This window comes from Trichomycterus rosablanca, chromosome 20 (assembly GCF_030014385.1).
Source record: "Trichomycterus rosablanca isolate fTriRos1 chromosome 20, fTriRos1.hap1, whole genome shotgun sequence".
NCBI lineage: Eukaryota > Metazoa > Chordata > Actinopteri > Siluriformes > Trichomycteridae > Trichomycterus > Trichomycterus rosablanca.
Genome location: NC_086007.1, coordinates 26,623,605 through 26,643,274, shown reverse-complemented (window position 1 = coordinate 26,643,274; position 19,670 = coordinate 26,623,605). Strand labels below are relative to the sequence as shown.

The 19,670-nt window shown below is 45.0% G+C and overlaps 1 protein-coding gene across 1 annotated transcript in view; it reads left to right on the top strand.

Moving 5' to 3' along the window:
* The window catches only part of LOC134334539 (endothelin-converting enzyme-like 1), a 30,616-nt gene that overhangs the window by 10,602 nt on the left and 344 nt on the right, over positions 1-19,670 (top strand). Inside the window, exons 7-17 of the mRNA XM_063016893.1 lie at positions 6,841-7,063; positions 9,834-9,932; positions 10,347-10,421; positions 11,216-11,319; positions 13,445-13,503; positions 13,834-13,885; positions 16,881-16,948; positions 17,108-17,232; positions 17,346-17,411; positions 17,671-17,766; positions 18,773-18,849. Coding sequence (XP_062872963.1) covers positions 6,841-7,063; positions 9,834-9,932; positions 10,347-10,421; positions 11,216-11,319; positions 13,445-13,503; positions 13,834-13,885; positions 16,881-16,948; positions 17,108-17,232; positions 17,346-17,411; positions 17,671-17,766; positions 18,773-18,849 — 1,044 coding nt within the window. The remainder of the gene's footprint in view (positions 1-6,840; positions 7,064-9,833; positions 9,933-10,346; positions 10,422-11,215; positions 11,320-13,444; positions 13,504-13,833; positions 13,886-16,880; positions 16,949-17,107; positions 17,233-17,345; positions 17,412-17,670; positions 17,767-18,772; positions 18,850-19,670) is intronic.

Here is a 19,670-nt window from a genome sequence, read left to right as displayed (position 1 = left end):
ACACTACACGACTGATCAGTGATGGGGGGTTTCACACTACACCATCTATCACCAACTGGAATCACAGGCGAGCTTCTCTGGTCTCCCAAACTACGTTTAGTCACGATAACAAACGTGAGAAGTGACGAGGGGTTTAACGATACCACGTCCAAAAATGCACGTCAGCAAATAGCGAGCGATCAAAGCTTGTGCGCTGATGTGCAGCGTAAAATCAAAGAGGAAAAATATGACAACATGACCAGCATGGATTGTTCTGTAGTGAGTTGAAGGTTAATAAATATTTTATGCAATAAAATGTAGAGAACGATCAGGTCAGAAATACTGTATAAAACTTGTGTGTGTGCTGATGTATTCTGATATAAACTATATTACGCCCCTGTACCACCTTTTTACACACCTCCCCTGCGTTTCCCCTCACACCATATCGTGCGTTCTCATTGGCTGTTCGACATAGCACTCATTGCCAGTCGGGCAACTCAGATCCAGATATCTGACCTGCTAGAAATCTCGCTTCGGTTGGAGCCGCTCGGATCGAGTTGTTGAGTAGTTCACACATAGCGATTGAGAGCCGAATTTCGATCGCCGAGCGAACGCCTAGTTGCTCCCGAGCCGGCAAATCTAGCGCTGACCAGTCGCATAAGGTGTGAACCAGGCATAAGGTGCGAGATCTGAGATCTGAGTTTGAATATCAGCCGTGTTATCAACCTGGCCGGGCGTCCAACAGACAGGCCACACTTGTAAGTGCGAGGTCAGACCAGGGTTCATTCTATGTGCTGTTGTGTGAACCCTCTGTGCTGTCCAGTAACAGTGAACCGGTCAGCTGTACTGTTTATGTGTCATGACGGTGTGTAAATAAGTGCGTTTGGTGCTCCGCCGTGAACTGGACTCATCACAACTGTGATCAGGGTGAAATGATTGTGTAGATGAATAATTTATAATAAAATAACAAAAACAACAAATACAACTAATGTATTACCTTCTGCAGTGTCCGTATTCATACACGAGGAATAACTAAAACATGAATGTGTGCATCGTACGGGTGATATATCGCAAAGAGCTAATAAACATCAAACACAAAAGGATCCGTAACATAAACCGCATTGCTCTGACTTATTACACTAGTTATTCACCTACACAACAATAACTCAGCTTACCGAACAAAAACAATACGTTCCATTCCAAAATGTGCACATTTCTCATCTTTTTGTTTTGAATATTTACACACACAGGGCTGCTGTGTGGAGCAAAATGAAATATGAGCTGATTGTGTTCTGTGCGTGTGCAGTAATGCACATTATTTACACAATATAATGCAGTTTATTTATTTCGTTCTCATTCCGCATCACGTGCCTTGTTTTCAATACAAATCACACTGAATGGATTCTTTTCTCGAAGGATTTGCTTTTATTTACGAACACAACAAAAAGTACACAAAGAAACTGTACAAAGCCTGATCGATGTATTTTGTAAATATAAACACGTTTAGAATTCGATGCTCGCCACACACGAGTCCTAATATTGTCATGGTCCCCTTTTGCTGCCAGAACAGCCCTGACCCGTCGAGGCATGGACTCCACTAGACCCCTGAAGGTGTGCTGTGGTATCTGGCACCAAGATGTTATCATCAGATCCTTTAACTCCTGTAAGTTGTGAGGTGGAGCCTCCATGGATCGGATTTGTTTGTCCAGCACGTCTCACAGATGCTCGACTGCTCGATTGGATTGAGATCTGGGGAATTTGGAGGCCTCAAACTGGTTGTTGTGCTCCTCAAACCGTTCCTGAAGCATTCCCGAGCTGCTCTGTGTATTCTGACACCTTCCTATCAGAACCAGCAGGAACTTCTTCAGCAGTTTGAGCTACAGCAGCTCGTGTGTTGGATCGGACCACACGGGCCAGCCTTCGCTCCCCACGTGCATCACTGAGCCTTGGCCGCGCATGATCCTGTCACCGGTTTATCACTGTTCCTTCCTTGGACCACTTTTGATAGATACTGACCACTGCAGACCGGGAACACCCCACAAGAGCTGCAGTTTTGGAGATGCTCTGACCCAGAAGAGCATTTGAAGCATCCAATCAACTTCCAAAAAACAACCTCCAAAGGTGGAACATCAGCACCTGGTCTCAAAACAGACCGTGGCCCGAGGCCAGTATTCGAACTCGTGTCCCCGGGGCCCCCCCCGCTGCCAGCTGTGCCACCCTGCTGCCTTCAGTCATATGCTAATGCTAGTGTGTACTGTATTGATCCACGAACGGCCTTATGCTAACTTTATTGTATTGTGAGAGTGTGTGTGGTTAAGTGAGGGCACCGCGGGTCGATACTAATCAGCCGCACTTCAGCAGAGGGGTCACGCACCAGCGCCGGCCAAAATACAGACTCATGGATTGGATACGCACACACACACACACACACACACACACACACACACACAGAGCTCTCCAGAGTCGGACTGTCCAGTGTAGAACTTGCATAAACGTGCATGTTGGTTTATGGAGTGGGTGGTTGTGTGTATATAATGTGTATGAATCGTGCTGTTGTTTATCAAGGGTTTATGTGTTGTGTGTGTGTGTGTGTGTGTGTGTGTGTGTGTGGGTTGTGTATCTGAGACCTCTGGCTGATTCTGACAGCTATCCAGTACTGATTATTAAACCAAATATCTTCTTCTTTGTTGGCCACTAGTGCTTTTCCACTAAAAGAACCCTGGTTCTTGAACCGGTTCTGTTCGGGTGTTTTGTAGAGAACCGACCCGCGTTTCCACCAGTTTTTAGGAACCAAGCCTGCGTCATCAACGGTGGGCGTTACACAACGAAAGTAAAGAGTAACATGTAGCGTGTAGATTACCTGTGGGGATTTGTGCTGCTGTTACAGATGTTCGTTTTAATGCAAGAAGCATCGATCAGCTATCGGTGATAAGAAGACGTAGCGTTTTTCAAATAGCCACTCTGCTCAGCGCTGGGCTTGAGAGATAAAACGTCACTAAAGTTCCACGACACGAACAAACATCTGTGTGAAATAACCATCAAACCCAGTCTAACAGCTCCACATGTATCTGTGTTTAACTGGATTTACTTCACGTGTGCTGGTTCTGCAGCTCGAGGTTCTGAATCCACAAAAAGCTTCAACTAAATAAAGAGTAACGTGGCTGAATGTACTAACAGTACCACACAAACACTCAATTACTCTGTTATTACTGGTTATAAGCGCTCTGTACTGGTTCTGTACTGGTTATAAGTGCTCTGTACTGGTTATAAGCGCTCTGTACTACCCAAATTTATCACTCGTTCTTTTAGTACAAGTCACGTTGTGCTTTATTTTTTACGTTAAGCGTTGTTCGTACTGTCCGGGTCACTTTTACCACGTCATATCACACAGTTCATCTCTTTTGAGGTGCTTTGAAAATATCAGCAGCAGACTGGCTCAAAATTTAATCAGGTGACTTTAAAGTATGAAAGTGAAGCACAAACGTGATTTAGCAGCTTCTCATGTGAAAGCACCCAAACCTCGACACTCTGAGACGCCCACAGAAAAGGGGTACGAGTGTACCTGAATCAACCAAACTGACAGTATAGTAGACAGTGGATGGAAAACCGGAAACTACATATAATGTGATGTTTTTGTCTCTGAACCTTTCACAGTGTGTGTGTGTGTGTGTGTGTGTGTGTGTGTTGCTGTATATCGTTGCACGTCCTCAGGTTGATCAGAGCTCATTTACACCGAACGCTCCTGTCATCTCTTTTGTCCCTCGTTTTCTCTGGGCGCTAAATGGATGGGAGTTATTTTTCTCAGTGCTTCGCTCCGGCTTCCCTCCTATAATAACATATGATAGCCCATAATATGCACACAATGAAACCTTCCTTCATAATCACTGTTATTATCATCACCATGGAGATGGATGAAGCTGCAGCCAATCTGCTCGCGCCTGTTCGAGTTGCAGGTACAGAGGGAGGGATGACTTTTGTGTCCGTCTATAAATTCCTCTATTTTTTTCGCTCCTCTTTTGTTCCTGGGATCGTCTCATCAGCGCAGGCGTCTGTGCAGCTCCTTTCTCACAAAGTTCTTTCGCTTTTCTTCCACCTGAATTCCCTCCCTGGTCTTGTTTTCTTTCTCCCGCACCGGCGGTTCTCTTTTTTTGTGATTTTCCGAGGCAGGTGGCGTCTCTTCTAAACGCTGACCGTGAAATAATATCAAAAGAGCTACGCTAGCAGCGATAAGGGCTAATGCAGTGTGCTAGCTCAGCCGGACGCAGGGACCGCTCTCAGTCACTGACTTCAGTTTTATGACATTCGCTTTGAAGTACAGTCAAGCCACCTAAAATAATTCATTTTTTCATATGAATCCAGGCGTTTTTTAGTACTTGGTCAGGGTTGCTGTGGGTCTGACTTAGGAGACGCTTTTATCCGAAGCAACTTGCAGTAGTGTGTCAGTATATTGTCCAAGCGATTGGGGGTTAAGGGCCTTGCTTAACAGTGGCAACCTGGCAGTGGTGGGGCTTGAACCAGCAACCTTTTGATTACTAATCCAGTACCTTAACCACTAGGCTACAACTGTCCATACAGACTGTAACTAGTAATAAGACCCTGAACCTGGATCACTGAAGCTGTGCAGCACGGCTGCAGGTTGGCACAGCGGGTACTGTTGGTTGGTGCTCACCTCCAGATTCATCCTTGGGATAACCAGCGCTGGGTGTGGCTGAAACACCTTACCTCAATAATTAGGAGGGTGTCTACATACTTTTTGCATATAGCATATTCAAGTGCATGTGTGTGTGTGTTCAGCTCAGGTGCTCCTCAGGGTGGACGGTTCCACTTCATTTGCATGCATTATAAGATTACCCGTAGTAAGACTAATGAGATGACCCATAATACCCTGTCTGTGGTTGCACACTTAGCTACCAGGTACCTCCGGCTGTCTCTGTTTGTGCTCTGTCATTTTTTTCTGGCTTACAATTGACATCGAGACTGTGAAAGAAAAAAAAAAAAAGGACCAAGCACTGATACCTGAGGGACACCTCACGCTACAATAACAGAATCAGATCAGTGTTTTTCACTGGCACCAAACTGGTGTCTGTGAGTGAGATGGGAACCAGGTGTTTGTTTGTTTGGGGGTTAAGGGCCTTGCTCTGGGGCCCAACAGTGGCAACTTGGTGCTGATGGGGCTTGAACCAGCAACCTTTTGACTGCTAGTCCAGTAGCCTAACCCATCAAATGTTCTATTTCACTCAGCCTGTTTATATATTTACTGATCAGCCACCTCCTCTACACTCACAGTCCATTTTATCAGCTCCACTTACCATATAGAAGCACTTTGTAGTTCTACAATTACTGACTGTAGTCCATCTGTTTCTCTACATACTTTGTTACCCCCTTTCATGCTGTTCTTCAATGGTCAGGACCCCCACAGGACCACCACAGAGCAGGTGGATCATTCTCAGCACTGCAGTGACACTGACATGGTGGTGGTGTGTTAGTGTGTGTTGTGCTGGTATGAGTGAATCAGACACAGTGTCCACTCACTGTCCACTCTATTAGACACTCCTACCTAGTCGGTCCACCTTGTAGATGTAAAGTCAGAGACGATCGCTCATCTATTGCTGCTGTTTGAGTCGGTCATCTTCTAGACCTTCATCAGTGGTCACAGGACGCTGCCCACGGGGCGCTGTCGGCTGGATGTTTTGGGTTGGTGGACTATTCTCAGTCCAGCAGTGACAGTAAGGTGTTTAAAAACTCCAGCAGCGCTGCTGTGTCTGATCCACTCATACCAGCACAACACACACTAACACACCACCACCATGTCAGTGTCACTGCAGTGCTGAGAATGATCCACCACCTAAATAATACCTGCTCTGTGGTGGTCCTGCGGGGGTCCTGACCATTGAAGAACAGGGTGAAAGAGGGCTAACAAAGCATGTAGAGAAACAGATGGACTACAGTCAGTAATTGTAGAACTACAAAGTGCTTCTATGTGGTAGGTGGAGCTGATAAAATGGACAGTGAGTGTAGAAACAAGGAGGTGGCAGCCTGTGACACACAGCAGTTCAGCGCTTGCTTCTATAACACAAGCCTGTTATTCCTATATAATAATGACTGTGCGCGGCTAGACTGGTTACTGGCTGCTGTTACAGCGCGGCCGATCGAAAGGTTAAGAACCTCTGCTTTTCTTTTCATGCGTTCTAGACCTCCTGCTGCTTCTTTTTGTTCACTTTTCTCCTTCATCTCCCTCGTTTCCTCACAGTCTGTCCACCTCTCTTGTTCTCTTCCGTCTCTTTTCGTTCTATCCATTTAAAATGTCTCGGTGTCTTCCTCTGTCTCTCATCCTTTTACTCTCGCCGTTTTATCTTTCATTTTCGTCGCGTGCGCCCATCTCCGTGTTACGAAAGTGATTTCAAGAAAAAGCCTCGTCCCCTCTCCTTCTATCCTCCAGCCCTCCCCCCAGCATCCCTCTCTCTCGGTTCTCGGTATATTGAATTAGCCACCGTGAGTGGTTGGTTGGCGCGACCGCTCTGGAGCCGCGCCAGAACAAGCTATGATTAAAATGCCGCCCGCATATCAAACCCCCCTGAGGGATGACATCACGCTAAAAGGGCCTGAGATGAGTGTGCGTGTGAGCTTGTTTTGTTCGGCGTGACATTTCCCATCTGTTTACGTCTTGGAGTAATTAATTATGACTTAATTTTTACAGCGTTTAGCCGCTCGTTGGGCTTGGTGTGCGGTTTCGCGGCATTAATGAGATTTATTATTCATTTGTAAAAAAAACATTCCCAATACGAAGTGTCTCTCTCTCTCTCTCTCTCTCTCTGTGTGTGTGTGTCTTCCTTTTCCTTTTTCTGTCGGTCTTGCTCACAGGGTTCTCCATAACTACATGTTGTGGCGGATCGTCGCGGCTCTCAGCGAGCATCTATCCACCGCGTTCCGCAGCACCATCCACGAGTTCTCGCGCGAGATCGACGGAACCGAGCGGCAGCTGGAACTCGCCCGCTTGTGTCTCAACCAGGCCAACAAACACTTCGGCATGGCGCTCGGGGCCCTCTTCGTCCAGCGCTACTTCTCCTCTCACAGCAAGGCCAAGGCAAGACCATGTTAATCCAGTCTTGTGCTTATTCATTCTTTTATCCTGGTCAGGGTTGCGGTGGGTCTGATTCATTGAGCGAAATGCGGGACAGACACCTTGGAGTCTATCACCCAGTCTATTACAGTGCACACACACACACACACACACATTTATTAGCTCTTATTGACCTGATTGCATGTCTTTGGGTGGAAATCGGAGCACTAAGAGGAAACCCATGCAGACACAGGGAGAACATGCAAAATCTACACAGAAAAGACCCTGTCCGCCCGGCTTGGGAATCAAACCCAGGCCCTTCTCGCTGTGCGCCTCCGAGCCAACCCATTCTATTGTACTTTTTTACAATTAGGATTATTTTAGAGCACCGGGTGGATCGGTGGGTAGCAAGTAGGTCCTGGGTTCGATTCCCAGGTTGAGCGGTCCGGGTCCGTTCTGTATAGAGTTTGCATGTTCTCCCCATGTCTGTGTTCGGTTTCTTCCCACAATACAAAGACGTGCAGTGAGAGGAACTACTCACTCACTTACTGTCTTAACCACTTATCCAATCAGGGTCGTGGGAGGGTTCTGGAGCCTATCCCAGCTTTTCAATGGGTGCAAGGTACACAGTAACACCCTGGATGGGGCGCCAGTCCATCACAGGGCACACACACACACACACACACACACACACACCCATTCACCTATAGGGCAATTCAGTGTCTCCAATTAACCTGTCTGCACGTTTTTGGACTGTGGGAGGAAACCGGAGCTCCCGGAGGAAACACACAGACACGGGGAGAACATGCAAACTCCGCACAGAAAGGACCCGGATGGGGCGCCAGTCCATCACAGGGCAGACACACACACACACACACACACCATTCACCTATAGGGCAATTCAGTGTCTCCGGACCGCCCCGCCTGGGGATCGAACCCAGGACCTTCTTGCAGTGAGGCGACAGTGAGCCACCGTGTCTCCCAGTCCAGCTTTCCTGGCCTTTCTTTCCTATTGGGTTGAAATTAAAGTCTAATTTTATCTACTGTACTTTAGCTATTGATTGTGTTGTCGATTACGGTTCGAGACGCACTTCACGACACATTGGCGGCGCTCGATCCGACCCCGAAACGTCTTTTAAAAATGGGTCTGTCCCGATTGTTAGTTTTTCCTCCTCTTTCTTTTCATCTCACGTCTTTTCCTCTATATAACCTCCCACTTTTCATTCGTCTCTCATCTCGTCCTCTTTCCTCCAGTCTCCGTTTCTCTCTCTCCACTAATCCATCTCTCCTTTCACTCCTAATCCCTCACCTTAATGTGATCTCATCTTCTGTTGTTCCTTTCAGTCGCCCCTCTCATACCTTCAATGCCGATTTCTTCTTTCTTTCTTTTTTTTTTTGCTCCGCCACCTTTCCTGTGCTGTTTTAAGAATGACTGAAGATGTTAAGCTTGGACTGACGATAGTATTCTGTTTTAAAATATGTGCACTGTCCTAATTTAGACCACTGTGAGTGGATGGGATGATACTGGGTATACTTCAACCCATTCTCTGTCCGTAACCATTTCGTCCTTATCAAAGTCCCTCAGGTCTTTTCACTGATCAGATCTGCTGCCATTAACACGTGAACTGCAAGGAACTAGGGCTGCTGCGATTGGTCGACCTATTTTAAGTCGATGCATCGTTTTTAAAACTATGTTTATTAATGATCCTTTTTAATTTCTACAACGTCTCCATTCAGATAAGCTTTCATATGATTCCCTCAGCACTACTCGCTTCGTGCAGGACCTCAGTCGTATCTGGTCCGGTCACTGGTTGGCGGCATTAAGCGCAATCTTAAAAAATGCCGTCTGCAGCAGTCAGAGGACGATTGTAGAGAACCCAAATAAGTTTAGGAATACTTAAATTTGGCACAAAACAAAAAGGTGGTTTGTTCACTATGCAAAGCTTTGATGGTACCACAGCAGCACCAGCGCCATGTTGCACGTCTATATTGTTTCATTAAGCTTCTTAATCGCATAGATCTTGGAACGTATTCCTAAGCGAGTTCAGTTAGACCGCTGCACACTTTGCTGCGTTGGGCTTGCGTGTAAAACATGGCGTTAAAATCCTAATATACAAAACAAACAAACTGCGTTGTGCTCACAATTTTTGCGGGTGCCGCGGCGCTCAAAGCGCAAAAAGCTTCTCATGTGAAACACTTTGTTTACATGGCTTAGAATGTGAAGTAAGTGTTGAGTAAATGTGTAGGTTAGAATCTGGACTCATTCTGTCGTTACTGTGCATTGGACGTCCAACAATTTTATTTACAAGGAACCTCCATCAGCCCGACATCTAATAGATCCCTCACCCTCACAGCCATGTGCACAGTTTTAAAGGAGGCTTCCAGTGATTTATTCTGTTACAGACTGAACTGAAGGATGATGGACTTGTTCCTTTTATTTTGCTTCTCATCAGTTGCTTTATCCTAGTATTCATCATAATGGGTCCGGTTTCCATGAAACTCTAGGATCAATGCCAAGCCATCGCAGGGTTTCGGCCACCCCCCACCTCAGACATTGCCAATCACGTCTGTTTAGACTCCTGACCGACCGATAGCGCCTACTATGATTTAAACCCAGATTTCCTGCCTCTGTGGCTCTGGGCTGCTCATTATAGGGGGTTTGGAGCTGGAGATGTGTGAGATTTCTTTAGGACAGTGTTTGTTATATAAAGCAGAACGAATACGTTTGACCTGACCGGACACAGAGCATGATTTTCTATCGATTAGCTTTTTGAAAGTGTTTGCTGTGGTACAGGTACAGGAGCTGGTGGAGGACATTAAACACTCGCTGGATGTCAGACTGCAGGAACTCGACTGGATGGATGATGAGACCAAGGAGGCAGCGAGAGCCAAGGTAACCAGCATATAAAAACATACATGAGTAAACTTCTTTTAGGTCTTTTAAAGTGGGTGTCCAGCCTGGGTTTCTGCTGGTGTACTTTCTTTAAATTAATAGAAACGCATGATTGGAGACGGGGCCCAGGGTCGTTTATTAGTGATGATGAATAGAAATACAGATTTAATAGACGATAAAATCTACATATAATTCGATCTAAACATTCAAAGTAATGTGCAGTCAATAATGATTAAAGACGTCTACAAAAATACATTTTAATACAGCTGGAACTACTGAAACTATGCAGTATCAGCACTGTATCAATACTACTATCACTACTATTAATAATAATATTAATAATAATAATATAGAGGATCATTTCATTCATATTTGTTTACTTGGTTGCTGTTTCTCTCGCCCTGTGTCTCTCAGCTCCAGCAGATGACGGTGATGACCGGTTACCCAGACTTTCTGTTAAAGCCAGAGCTTATTGATCAGGAATACAAGGTAAATCACTCTCTCTAACAAGCTAATGTACCTGCGTCCAAATACTTTTGGTCCTAGTGTATTTCGTGTATAAATAAAATATCTGATAGTGTCAGGCTGCTAACAGTGTAAAGTAATGGGACGGAACATTGATAAGAAGTGAAGTGGACATGACGTTTGAGGGTGTTTATTGATAATGTAAATGATTTTTAATGTGGTTCCTCTTTTCTCTTATCTTCTCTTCTTTTCTCTTTGCTTCTTTTCTCTTCTCGTCTTTTTTTTCTCTTATCTTCCTCTCTTCGCTTCTCTTTTTTTCCGCTTCTCTTCTTTTTCTTCTTTACTCCTTTTCTGTTTCTCTTCTTTTCTCTTTGCTTCTCTCATCTCCTCTTCTTTTTTTTTATTCCTCTCCTCTTTGCTTCTCATTTCTTCTGTTCCTCTTCTTTTCTTCTTCTCTTCTGTTCCTCTTCTTTTCCGCTGCTTATCTCTTCTTGTCCTCTTCTCTTCTCTTTTTTCCTCGTCTTTTCTTTTCTTCTATTCTCTTTGCTTCTTTTCTCTTCTTTTCCTGTTCTCTTCTTTTCTCTTCTGTTCTCCTCTTCTTTTCCTCTTCTCTTTTCTTCTTTTCTTTTCTCTTCTCTCTTCTCTTCTGATTGCGTCTATTCTATTATCTTCTTTTCTCTTCTCTTCTCCTCTCTTCTCATTGCTTCTATTCTATTCTCTTTTCACGTCTTTTCTCTTCTCTTCTGTTCTCTTACTCTTATCTGTATTTCTCTTGTCTTCTTTTCCTCTTCTCTTCTCTTCTCTTCTCTTCTGAGAAGTTTGAAGTAAATGAGAAGACCTACTTCAAAAACGTCTTGAACAGCATCAAGTACAACATCAACCTGTCCATAAACAAGGTCCACAAAGAGGTGGACAAATCCAAGTGAGTGACTGTTTATATTTGCCGTTCCTCAAATCAAACCCATGGCACAGAATAGGGGTATGAAAACTGTCCGAACACACTGTATTAAAACATAAAAAGTATCTGGACACCTGACCACAAACTTGTTGGACATGGGCATTAAATCCCTCAGGAAGAGGTCGATGGCAGCATATGTGGACAAAGAGGTTTTTGTAACACAGGGTGCACATTCTATAAAACGACCTTATATTTGTTGGCATAATGATTTATTTGACTGTATTTGAGTGGGTTGCAGATATTGGCTTCCTCCAAACATAAATCCAAATCCATCCATCTTGGATGTTGTGTGTGGTCTTACAAGGAGGTTGGGGCGTGGCTCTGGGGGGGTGACCCTCTCTATTGTTTGGAAGGTTCTTGTTTTAGCCTTTCAGTCTGTCCCAACAATCTAATTTAGTTTCCCTCAGTGATCTCATCCTCTTTCTTTATTCGGCATTTTACATTTAGAGAAGATCCACCCCTCCTGATTAGTGTCTGCTGGGATAGAAAATCAATTCTTGGTTTTGGTGCGGGTCGCATTAATGTAGCCGTCATCTCTACTCTACATGACGTTCTTTCTTGCTTCGAGATGGAACTCTATTCTCCCGCGACCGGTGTGTAGTTTCTGTCCTATTACTTTTTACTGCGCTCGTCTGATTGCAGCCCGAGATGAGTATAAGAGGTTGCACCTGCGACTGATTGATGTAAAGGTAAATAAAAACAAAACCTGAATAAATCAGTCGTGTTCTGGTGTGACTCTTTTTTGATGCAAGCTGATTGTTTCTGCATCTGGCGTCCACACACACACACACACACACACACACACACACACACACATTATATAATGAATTCTGTTTCTAACAAACACTTGGCACATCCAGTTCTGTTTTGCGTGGGTGCCTGGATGGTCATAGCACAGCTGGGATTCAAACGCGAGAGCTCAGCAGCGGTGGCTACTTCACCATCCGAGCACCCGGTTTACTTACCATTTGCTTAACTTAGTAAACTACTGGTTAATACCCACAAAGACGTCTTTACCAAGGGTGCCAATTACTCTAGAGCAGGGGTGCCCGATACAGCGATCGTCGATTGACATGAAATGTGGCCACTGTTTTTTTAACAGCCTAAAGCACCACGAATCTAAAACGTTTCCATTCATCAGTAGCCAGTTTGCGCCATTTTTTGCATTTTTCCTGTTGTAACCTGCACTGTTTGTGAAGATGGGGCGACACGGTGGCTAAGTGGGTAGCACTGTCGCCTCACAGCAAGAAGGTCCTGGGTTCGACTTTCTGTGTGGAGTTTGCATGTTCTCCCCGTGTCTGTGTGGGTTTCCTCCAGGAGCTCCGGTTTCCTCCCACAGTCCAAAAACATGCAGTCAGGTTAATTGTAGACACTGAATTGCCCTATAGGTGAATGTATGTGTGTGTGTGCTCTGTGATGGACTGGCGCCCCATCCAGGGTGTTACTGTGTGCCTTGCACCCATTGAAAAGCTGGGATAGGCTCCAGCACCCCCCTGCGAAGATGAAAGGCAACCAAGCACATAGAAACCACAAACGGTTCGATTCGGGTAGGAACGCTTCAGAGACGCTGTTTCGTTCATACGTGGAAGAACCTGATGGAGAGATGACATTCATATGAAGTCGAGCGCCTCTGCTGGACGATCTTGGAACTTGCTGTCTGAGGAACAATATCCAAACATGAGAAAATGTGCCGCATATTGACAGCATTTTTGGATCAACCTACTAAATATGGGTCCACCCTTACTGATGACCACTTGGAAGCTGCTTGAGAATCAGCATCAGTAGCTCCTGTCCAGATACATAAACCTGACCGACACCATTCAGTACAAATCATCAAAATGAGGTCAGTGTGATTGTTCAGTCGCTTGACCTGTAAAGCTGTAAAAAAAAAAATAATGAGGCAAACCTTTTAAAAAGTATATCTCGATGACGTGTCGACTGAATTGGTAGACCTCAAGCCACAAAGGTGTGGGCACCCCTGATCTAGAGCTAGTCTTGATGTGGTTTTAACCTCAGATTCGGATTAACGTGTGCGTGTGTGTGTGTGTGTGTGTGTGTGTGTGTGTGTGTGTGTGTTATATTTTCACAGCTGGCTTCTTCCACCCCAAGCTCTAAATGCGTACTATCTACCAAACAAGAACCAGATGGGTACGTGGCACCAGGTTCACACACACTTCCATCTTTTCGGCTGTGAGCTGTGTTGGGTTATTGGTGGTGTCCTTGTGCATTTGGGGGATTAGATCTTTCTCTCAGAGGGTCGATACGTGCAGTTAGAGAGAGAGAGAGAGAGAGAAAGAAAGAGAGAGAGGGTTGAGGGGCGAGACGGAGACACAAGACAAACACCAGCATTAACCCAAAGAACCCAAAGCCGTGTTTTGATCCTGTCTATCATTCCTCCATCACTCTCCTCACCTCTCAGCGTTCTCACGTCTTCCTCTCTCTCGTTCTTTCTCTAACATCTGAACTTCTGTTTCCCAGTATTCCCGGCAGGAATTCTCCAGCCGACTCTGTACGATCCAGAATTTCCGCAGTGAGTAAATCCGAAACGTTCCAACACACATTCAAATCAAGTGTTTCATTTCATCCAGCCCCGGCTTTGGTATTTCAGCTTGAGCTAACTTGTAACTCGACAGTTCATTCTCCTTTAGCAGCTTCATCATTACAATTTAACATCCCGAAATTAACTTCGTTTTATGGCGCTCGGGTGGCACAGCATTGAATTACGCCAGCCTGCTGCCGCTGGGAGCCATTGGCGGGCGTCTGCGTATAGATATGATTGGCTATTACAGAGGGATGAATGGACATCCGAGGCCCTGCGATGGATTACCGTTGTGTTGTGGGATTACAGTGAAACTATAACCATCACGACCACGACCAGGATGAAGCAGTGGTTAAACATAAAAATGGGTGCTGGAGCCAATCCCAGCTTTTCAGTGGGCGCAAGGAACACAGTAACACCCTGGAAGGGATGCCAGTCTGAGCAATTGAGGGTTAAGGGCCTTGCTCAAGGGCCAAACAGCAGCAGCGCGCAGTGGTGGGGTTTGAACCAGCGACCTTCTGCATACTAGTCCACTACCTTAACCACTACATTTACATTTTCAGCATTTAGCAGACGCCTTTTATCCAAAGCGACCTACAGTACACAATCTAAGCAACTGAGGGTTAAGGGCCTTGCTTAAGGGGGTTTGAACCAGCAACCTTCTGCGTACTAATCCAGTACCTTAACCACTAGGCTACAACTGCTTTAATACACTCACTCACTTTCTTAACCGCCTATCCAATTAGGGTCGTGGGGGGGTACTGGAGCCTATCCCAGCTTTTCAATGGGCACAAGGCACACAGTAACACCTTGGATGGGGCGCCAGTCCATCGCAGGGCACACACACACACATACACACACACACACACACACACACACACACACACTCATACACATACACACACAATGACCTATAGGGCAATTCAGTGTCTCCAATTAACCAGCATGTTTTTGGACTGTGGGAGGAAACCCACACAGACACAGGGAGAACATGCAAACTCCGAACAGAAAGGACCCGGACCGCCCCACCTGGGGATCGAACCCAGGGCCTTCTTGCTGTGGGGCGACTGTGCTACCCACCGAGCCACCGTGCTGCCAAAATGAATATTGGTTTAAACTTTGCGTAGAATTTTGCTCAGCTTCTCTGGCTACTAAAAACTCTAAAAACTAAGAACCGCATCCCTCAGGTACAGATCTACTCTAATGCGCTGATGTAAGAAGCGTTCACTAGCAGCCCTATCATCATAAAACACAGAAACATCAACAGGAAATACGTATCATGCCACAGGATGTACCTTCTGTAAACCGGCCTCATAATCGATGGCTTTACGGCTGATTACGCCCCCCTTACCTGCAGGGTCAAACTGACGAACTGAGCAGTGCAGGTGGGGACAAGTAAAGTGTGTTTTAATCACTCCTGTGTTCCACCAGCGTGTGTGTGTGTGTGTGTGTGTGTGTAGTCAGCGTACTCTTACTCCCCCTGATTGAGGACCTCGGTGCATGTAAATGCACTCGTCCTAATTCTCCAGCTCCCACCTTACGGCCAGAGTAATCCCACCATCAGCCCAGATCGTTTAAACTCATTCTGTTTGTGTGTAGGTGTCACGCGCTGAGAAAAGACGCTCCACTATTGTGAGAAAGTTCTAGTCCATTAACTCAGGTGACAATTAGAGTGTGTGTGTGTGGGTGTGTGTGTGTGGGTGTGTGTGTGTGTGTGTGTGTGCTGGCCATTTGTGTGAATGACTTTAATCAGAGGTTGACAGTTCCATCGTTCTATTGATCTACCTTTACAAAGCCAGAGCAGTCATTACACACACACACACACACACACACACACACACATACACACACACACAGACCCACACTTAGATAGAGAAGTGATTCTGCACTGCCGCCTAATGGTGACAATCTACAGATGCAATTAAAACATAAGATGTTTCAGAAGTTGCTGATGTTTATTGTGGTCTGTTCCTTCATCTACCTGTACACAGGCTGCCAGACATCCTCAGTGCATAACACAACCACCTCAGTGCTTAATAGCTTCTTTTAATTCATTGCTGTTCATTTGTTGTATAGAAATTAGTATTTAGGGTGCAAGTAGAGTTTCCCTCCGATGGCTTTCATATAGATCAGGTTTGTGCGAGCAGTAGAATGGTAAACTACTGTTTCTGTGTCAGCTAAACGTTTTTGCAGGCCCTTTGTGGTCATACTTTATTTCATGACATTTCTAGACTTTTCTAGACTTCCACAGTCTACTTTGAACTGGTCAAGCAGCACCAAAACAATATGGATATTTTAATAGACGTCAAGGTTGTTAAGCGTAGGCACAAGGTTTTAAAGTGTCAGCAAATGATCATCAATTAATACATTCTTTTGTAACTGTCTCAACTGCCGTATAGCTCTGTTGTATATGTCTTTTAATGTTAATGTTATTCTAGCCACATCCTACACCCCTTACTTTCATCAGTTTCCTTTGTAGCTCTGGCTCTTTAGCCACAGTATTGTTCTAAGCATTGGCAGCTCAGCTAGAAGTAATCAGAAGGTTGCTGGTTCAAGCCCCACCACTTCCAAGATACCACTTTTGGGCCCCTGCGCAAGGCTCTCAGCATTTTTTTTATTTGGCTGCTCCCGTAATTAGGTGTAATATTTGATCTGGCACCGTTTTTACACCGGATGCCCTTCCTGAAGCAACAGGTACTGAGAGCGCACTCACAAGTGAACCAGTTCAACAGGTATCCATTCTTATGTTCTTGTGGGTACAGGGCTACACTTGGCACCTCTATGCCTAGACGCGACCTGCCACCCTTACAGACTTTCCTTTCAGTTCAAAATTATTGACGCTTTTATTGAAATTTAAATGAGTAATACTAATTTCATTTTTTCATTTGACAGAACGGTAATCCATCCATCCTTCCCTCTGACATAGCCGATCATGTCAGGGGTGCAAATTTTTTGCATACCGTTAAAAGCGTTTGTTTTTCGGTAGGTCTCTGAACTATGGAGCAATTGGAGCGATTATCGGACACGAGTTAACCCACGGCTACGACGACTGGGGTGAGCAAAAATGACCTGATCTGTGTGTCAATGAACACTCACACACACAGTATAAATACACAGTTGTCTACATGCACTGTATGTGTTGTATCATTTAAACCAGCAGTGGATCTGATAGTAAAATGCCTGATTATTACTGTGATTATTACTATGCTTTAGGTGGGCAGTACGATCGATACGGTAACCTGAAGCATTGGTGGACCGATAAGTCGTACAGGAAGTTTCAGAAGAAAGCCGAGTGCATCACCAAACTGTACGACAACTTCACCGTCTACAACCAGAGAGTGAGAATTCCTAATGTTTTGATTTATCAGTGTGTGTGTGTGTGTGTGTGTGGTATGCAAAGGAAACAGCTTTTGTAAATAAAAAGTATGTGTGTGTGTGTGTGTGTGTGTAGGTGAATGGTGAGCTTACTCTTGGTGAGAACATTGCTGATCTTGGTGGCCTGAAACTTTCCTACTATGTAAGTTCTGTAAATCTTTTTACTTTTTAATTTATCAGCCTGTCAGGAACCGGCTCTGCTCTGCCCCCTAGTGTTCTTATCGTTACACTTCATTCTAAATCTGCTCTCTAAAATCAGCTTTTTTACACCGATCAACCATAACATTAAAACCACCTCCTTGTTTCTACACTTATATAACATATACACATATGTATAATATAAATTAAATATATATATAATGTCTCTTTGCTCTTGTATTGCTCTTGTATGGTCTGTGCAGGCGTATCAGAAGTGGATAAGGGATCACGGTCCTGAGAGACCACTGCCGGGCCTCAAATACACACACGAGCAACTGTTCTTCATAGCGTTCGCTCAGGTTAACACACACACACACACACACACACACACACAGCTTTAAAAGGTAGTGGTTTAGTTAGTAGGAAGGGGTGTATTAATCACACGAACAAACAACTTGACCGAGAAATGAGTATGCACGAGTTTCACTTTCAAATCATTTCATTTGGTCAATGATTACAGAATCATGCCTGTCCTGCCCTGCCACTGATGGTTAGCAGGGGGGTATGGAGGTGCAGTAGACACGGTTCTTGTTGGGCTTTTGTTTGCTAGCTCATTGGTCTTGGTGTGTTCATGTCTCTTTGACACCTACGAGGCTGCTATCTTTGGTTAACAAGGGTATACCTGTCCTCTGCCAGCTCGTAGACAAGCTCCCTTATTTGTTACAGTAAGGATGTGTTTTGAATCTTTATTATGATATAAAATTTAGGAATATAAAAAGCCTTTCCAGACAAGTCAAAGCTGCTCATGGGTTTGGAATGCAATGTCCAAGAAGCTTATGGTTTAGGTGTCCACATACTTCTGGCCATATAGTGTATAAAATACTAGGCCTACAGTGTAAAAGCTGTACTTAGGGGTGTGCACATACATGATATGGACAAAAGTACTGGGACACCCCTGGTAAGTTTTGAATGTATGCGTGTCAGCCACAACAATTGCTACAGGTGTAATAAATCAATAATATTAAAGACTTAATATGCTTCCAACTTTAGGGACGGCCCTTTTCAGTTCCTCTATAGCTCTATAATGACATGAGGAAAAGCTCGGTTTAAAAAAACTCCAGTGTCCTGCACAGAGCCCTGACCTCAGCACCACTGAACAGCTTTGGAATAAACTGGAACATCAGTTCAGGCTTCCTTGACCAACATCAGTGCTCAGCCAATCATGACCAAGTTTATAAGTCAAGTATCCAGAAACCTTTGGCTGTATAACTAGTGTTGAATTTGTTATAGTGTAGGTATTGAACTCTCTCTGGAATTCAACTCTCAGGTTTCAAATGACGTCTCTTTCCTCCGATCACAAAACAGAACTGGTGTATGAAGAGACGCTCTCAGTCCATCTACCTTCAACTGCTGACCGATAAGCACGCTCCTGAACACTACAGGTACACACACACACACTATTCATTCTCTGTTAGGAAATTTAGTCGTTTTCAAGTCCCAGTTACAATTCCTATGCTGCTGCATCACCTCTGCTGGCAGAGACGAGCACCCGCACCTTCCGACAGGTATGAAGTCACCAGCTTATGTACTCCAGCCTGCGTATGGTCATCCACCACTCGTGTCAGTGCCTCAACCAGACAGGAGGCAGGAGTTTCTGTTGCAGTATCAATAAGAAGAACACTATTTGACCCTCTCTTCCTCAGACTAACCTAAATGGTTCAGTTGAGCGCCTGTACAGGTTGATAGCACCACTGAGACCTGGCTTCTCGACTTTAGACCCTCTGCGTTTATGGGCTAGCGGATAATACTGCTGTTCCTTATTTTTATTCAGAATAAATGCATCACATACGTACAATTATACCTGCTTAAAGAGAAATGTTGGGGCGCCTAGGTGGCACAGCGGGATATTCCGCTAGCACACCAGCACAGAGATTCTGAACTCGGCGTTGCCACCGGTCGGCTGGGCGCCTTCTAGTGGGCATAATTGGCAGTGCCTGCAGCAGACACGTCTCTGCTAGGGTGGGATGACCGGACTGTGTGTGTGGGGTCTTCAAATGCTGTGTAAGGACCCTGATTAGCAGATAGAGAGGCGCCTGTGCAGAGTTCATAGGTGGATAAGGGTTCCGCTAAGGGCTGCACGTGGATCGGAGGAGGCGTGAGCAGCAGTACACCCTCCTCGCCTACAATCAGGGATCCCTCACTATATCACACCCTTCCTGATTTTTTAATTCAGTGTTTTAGTTTCCATGCTTTTAATTTTTGT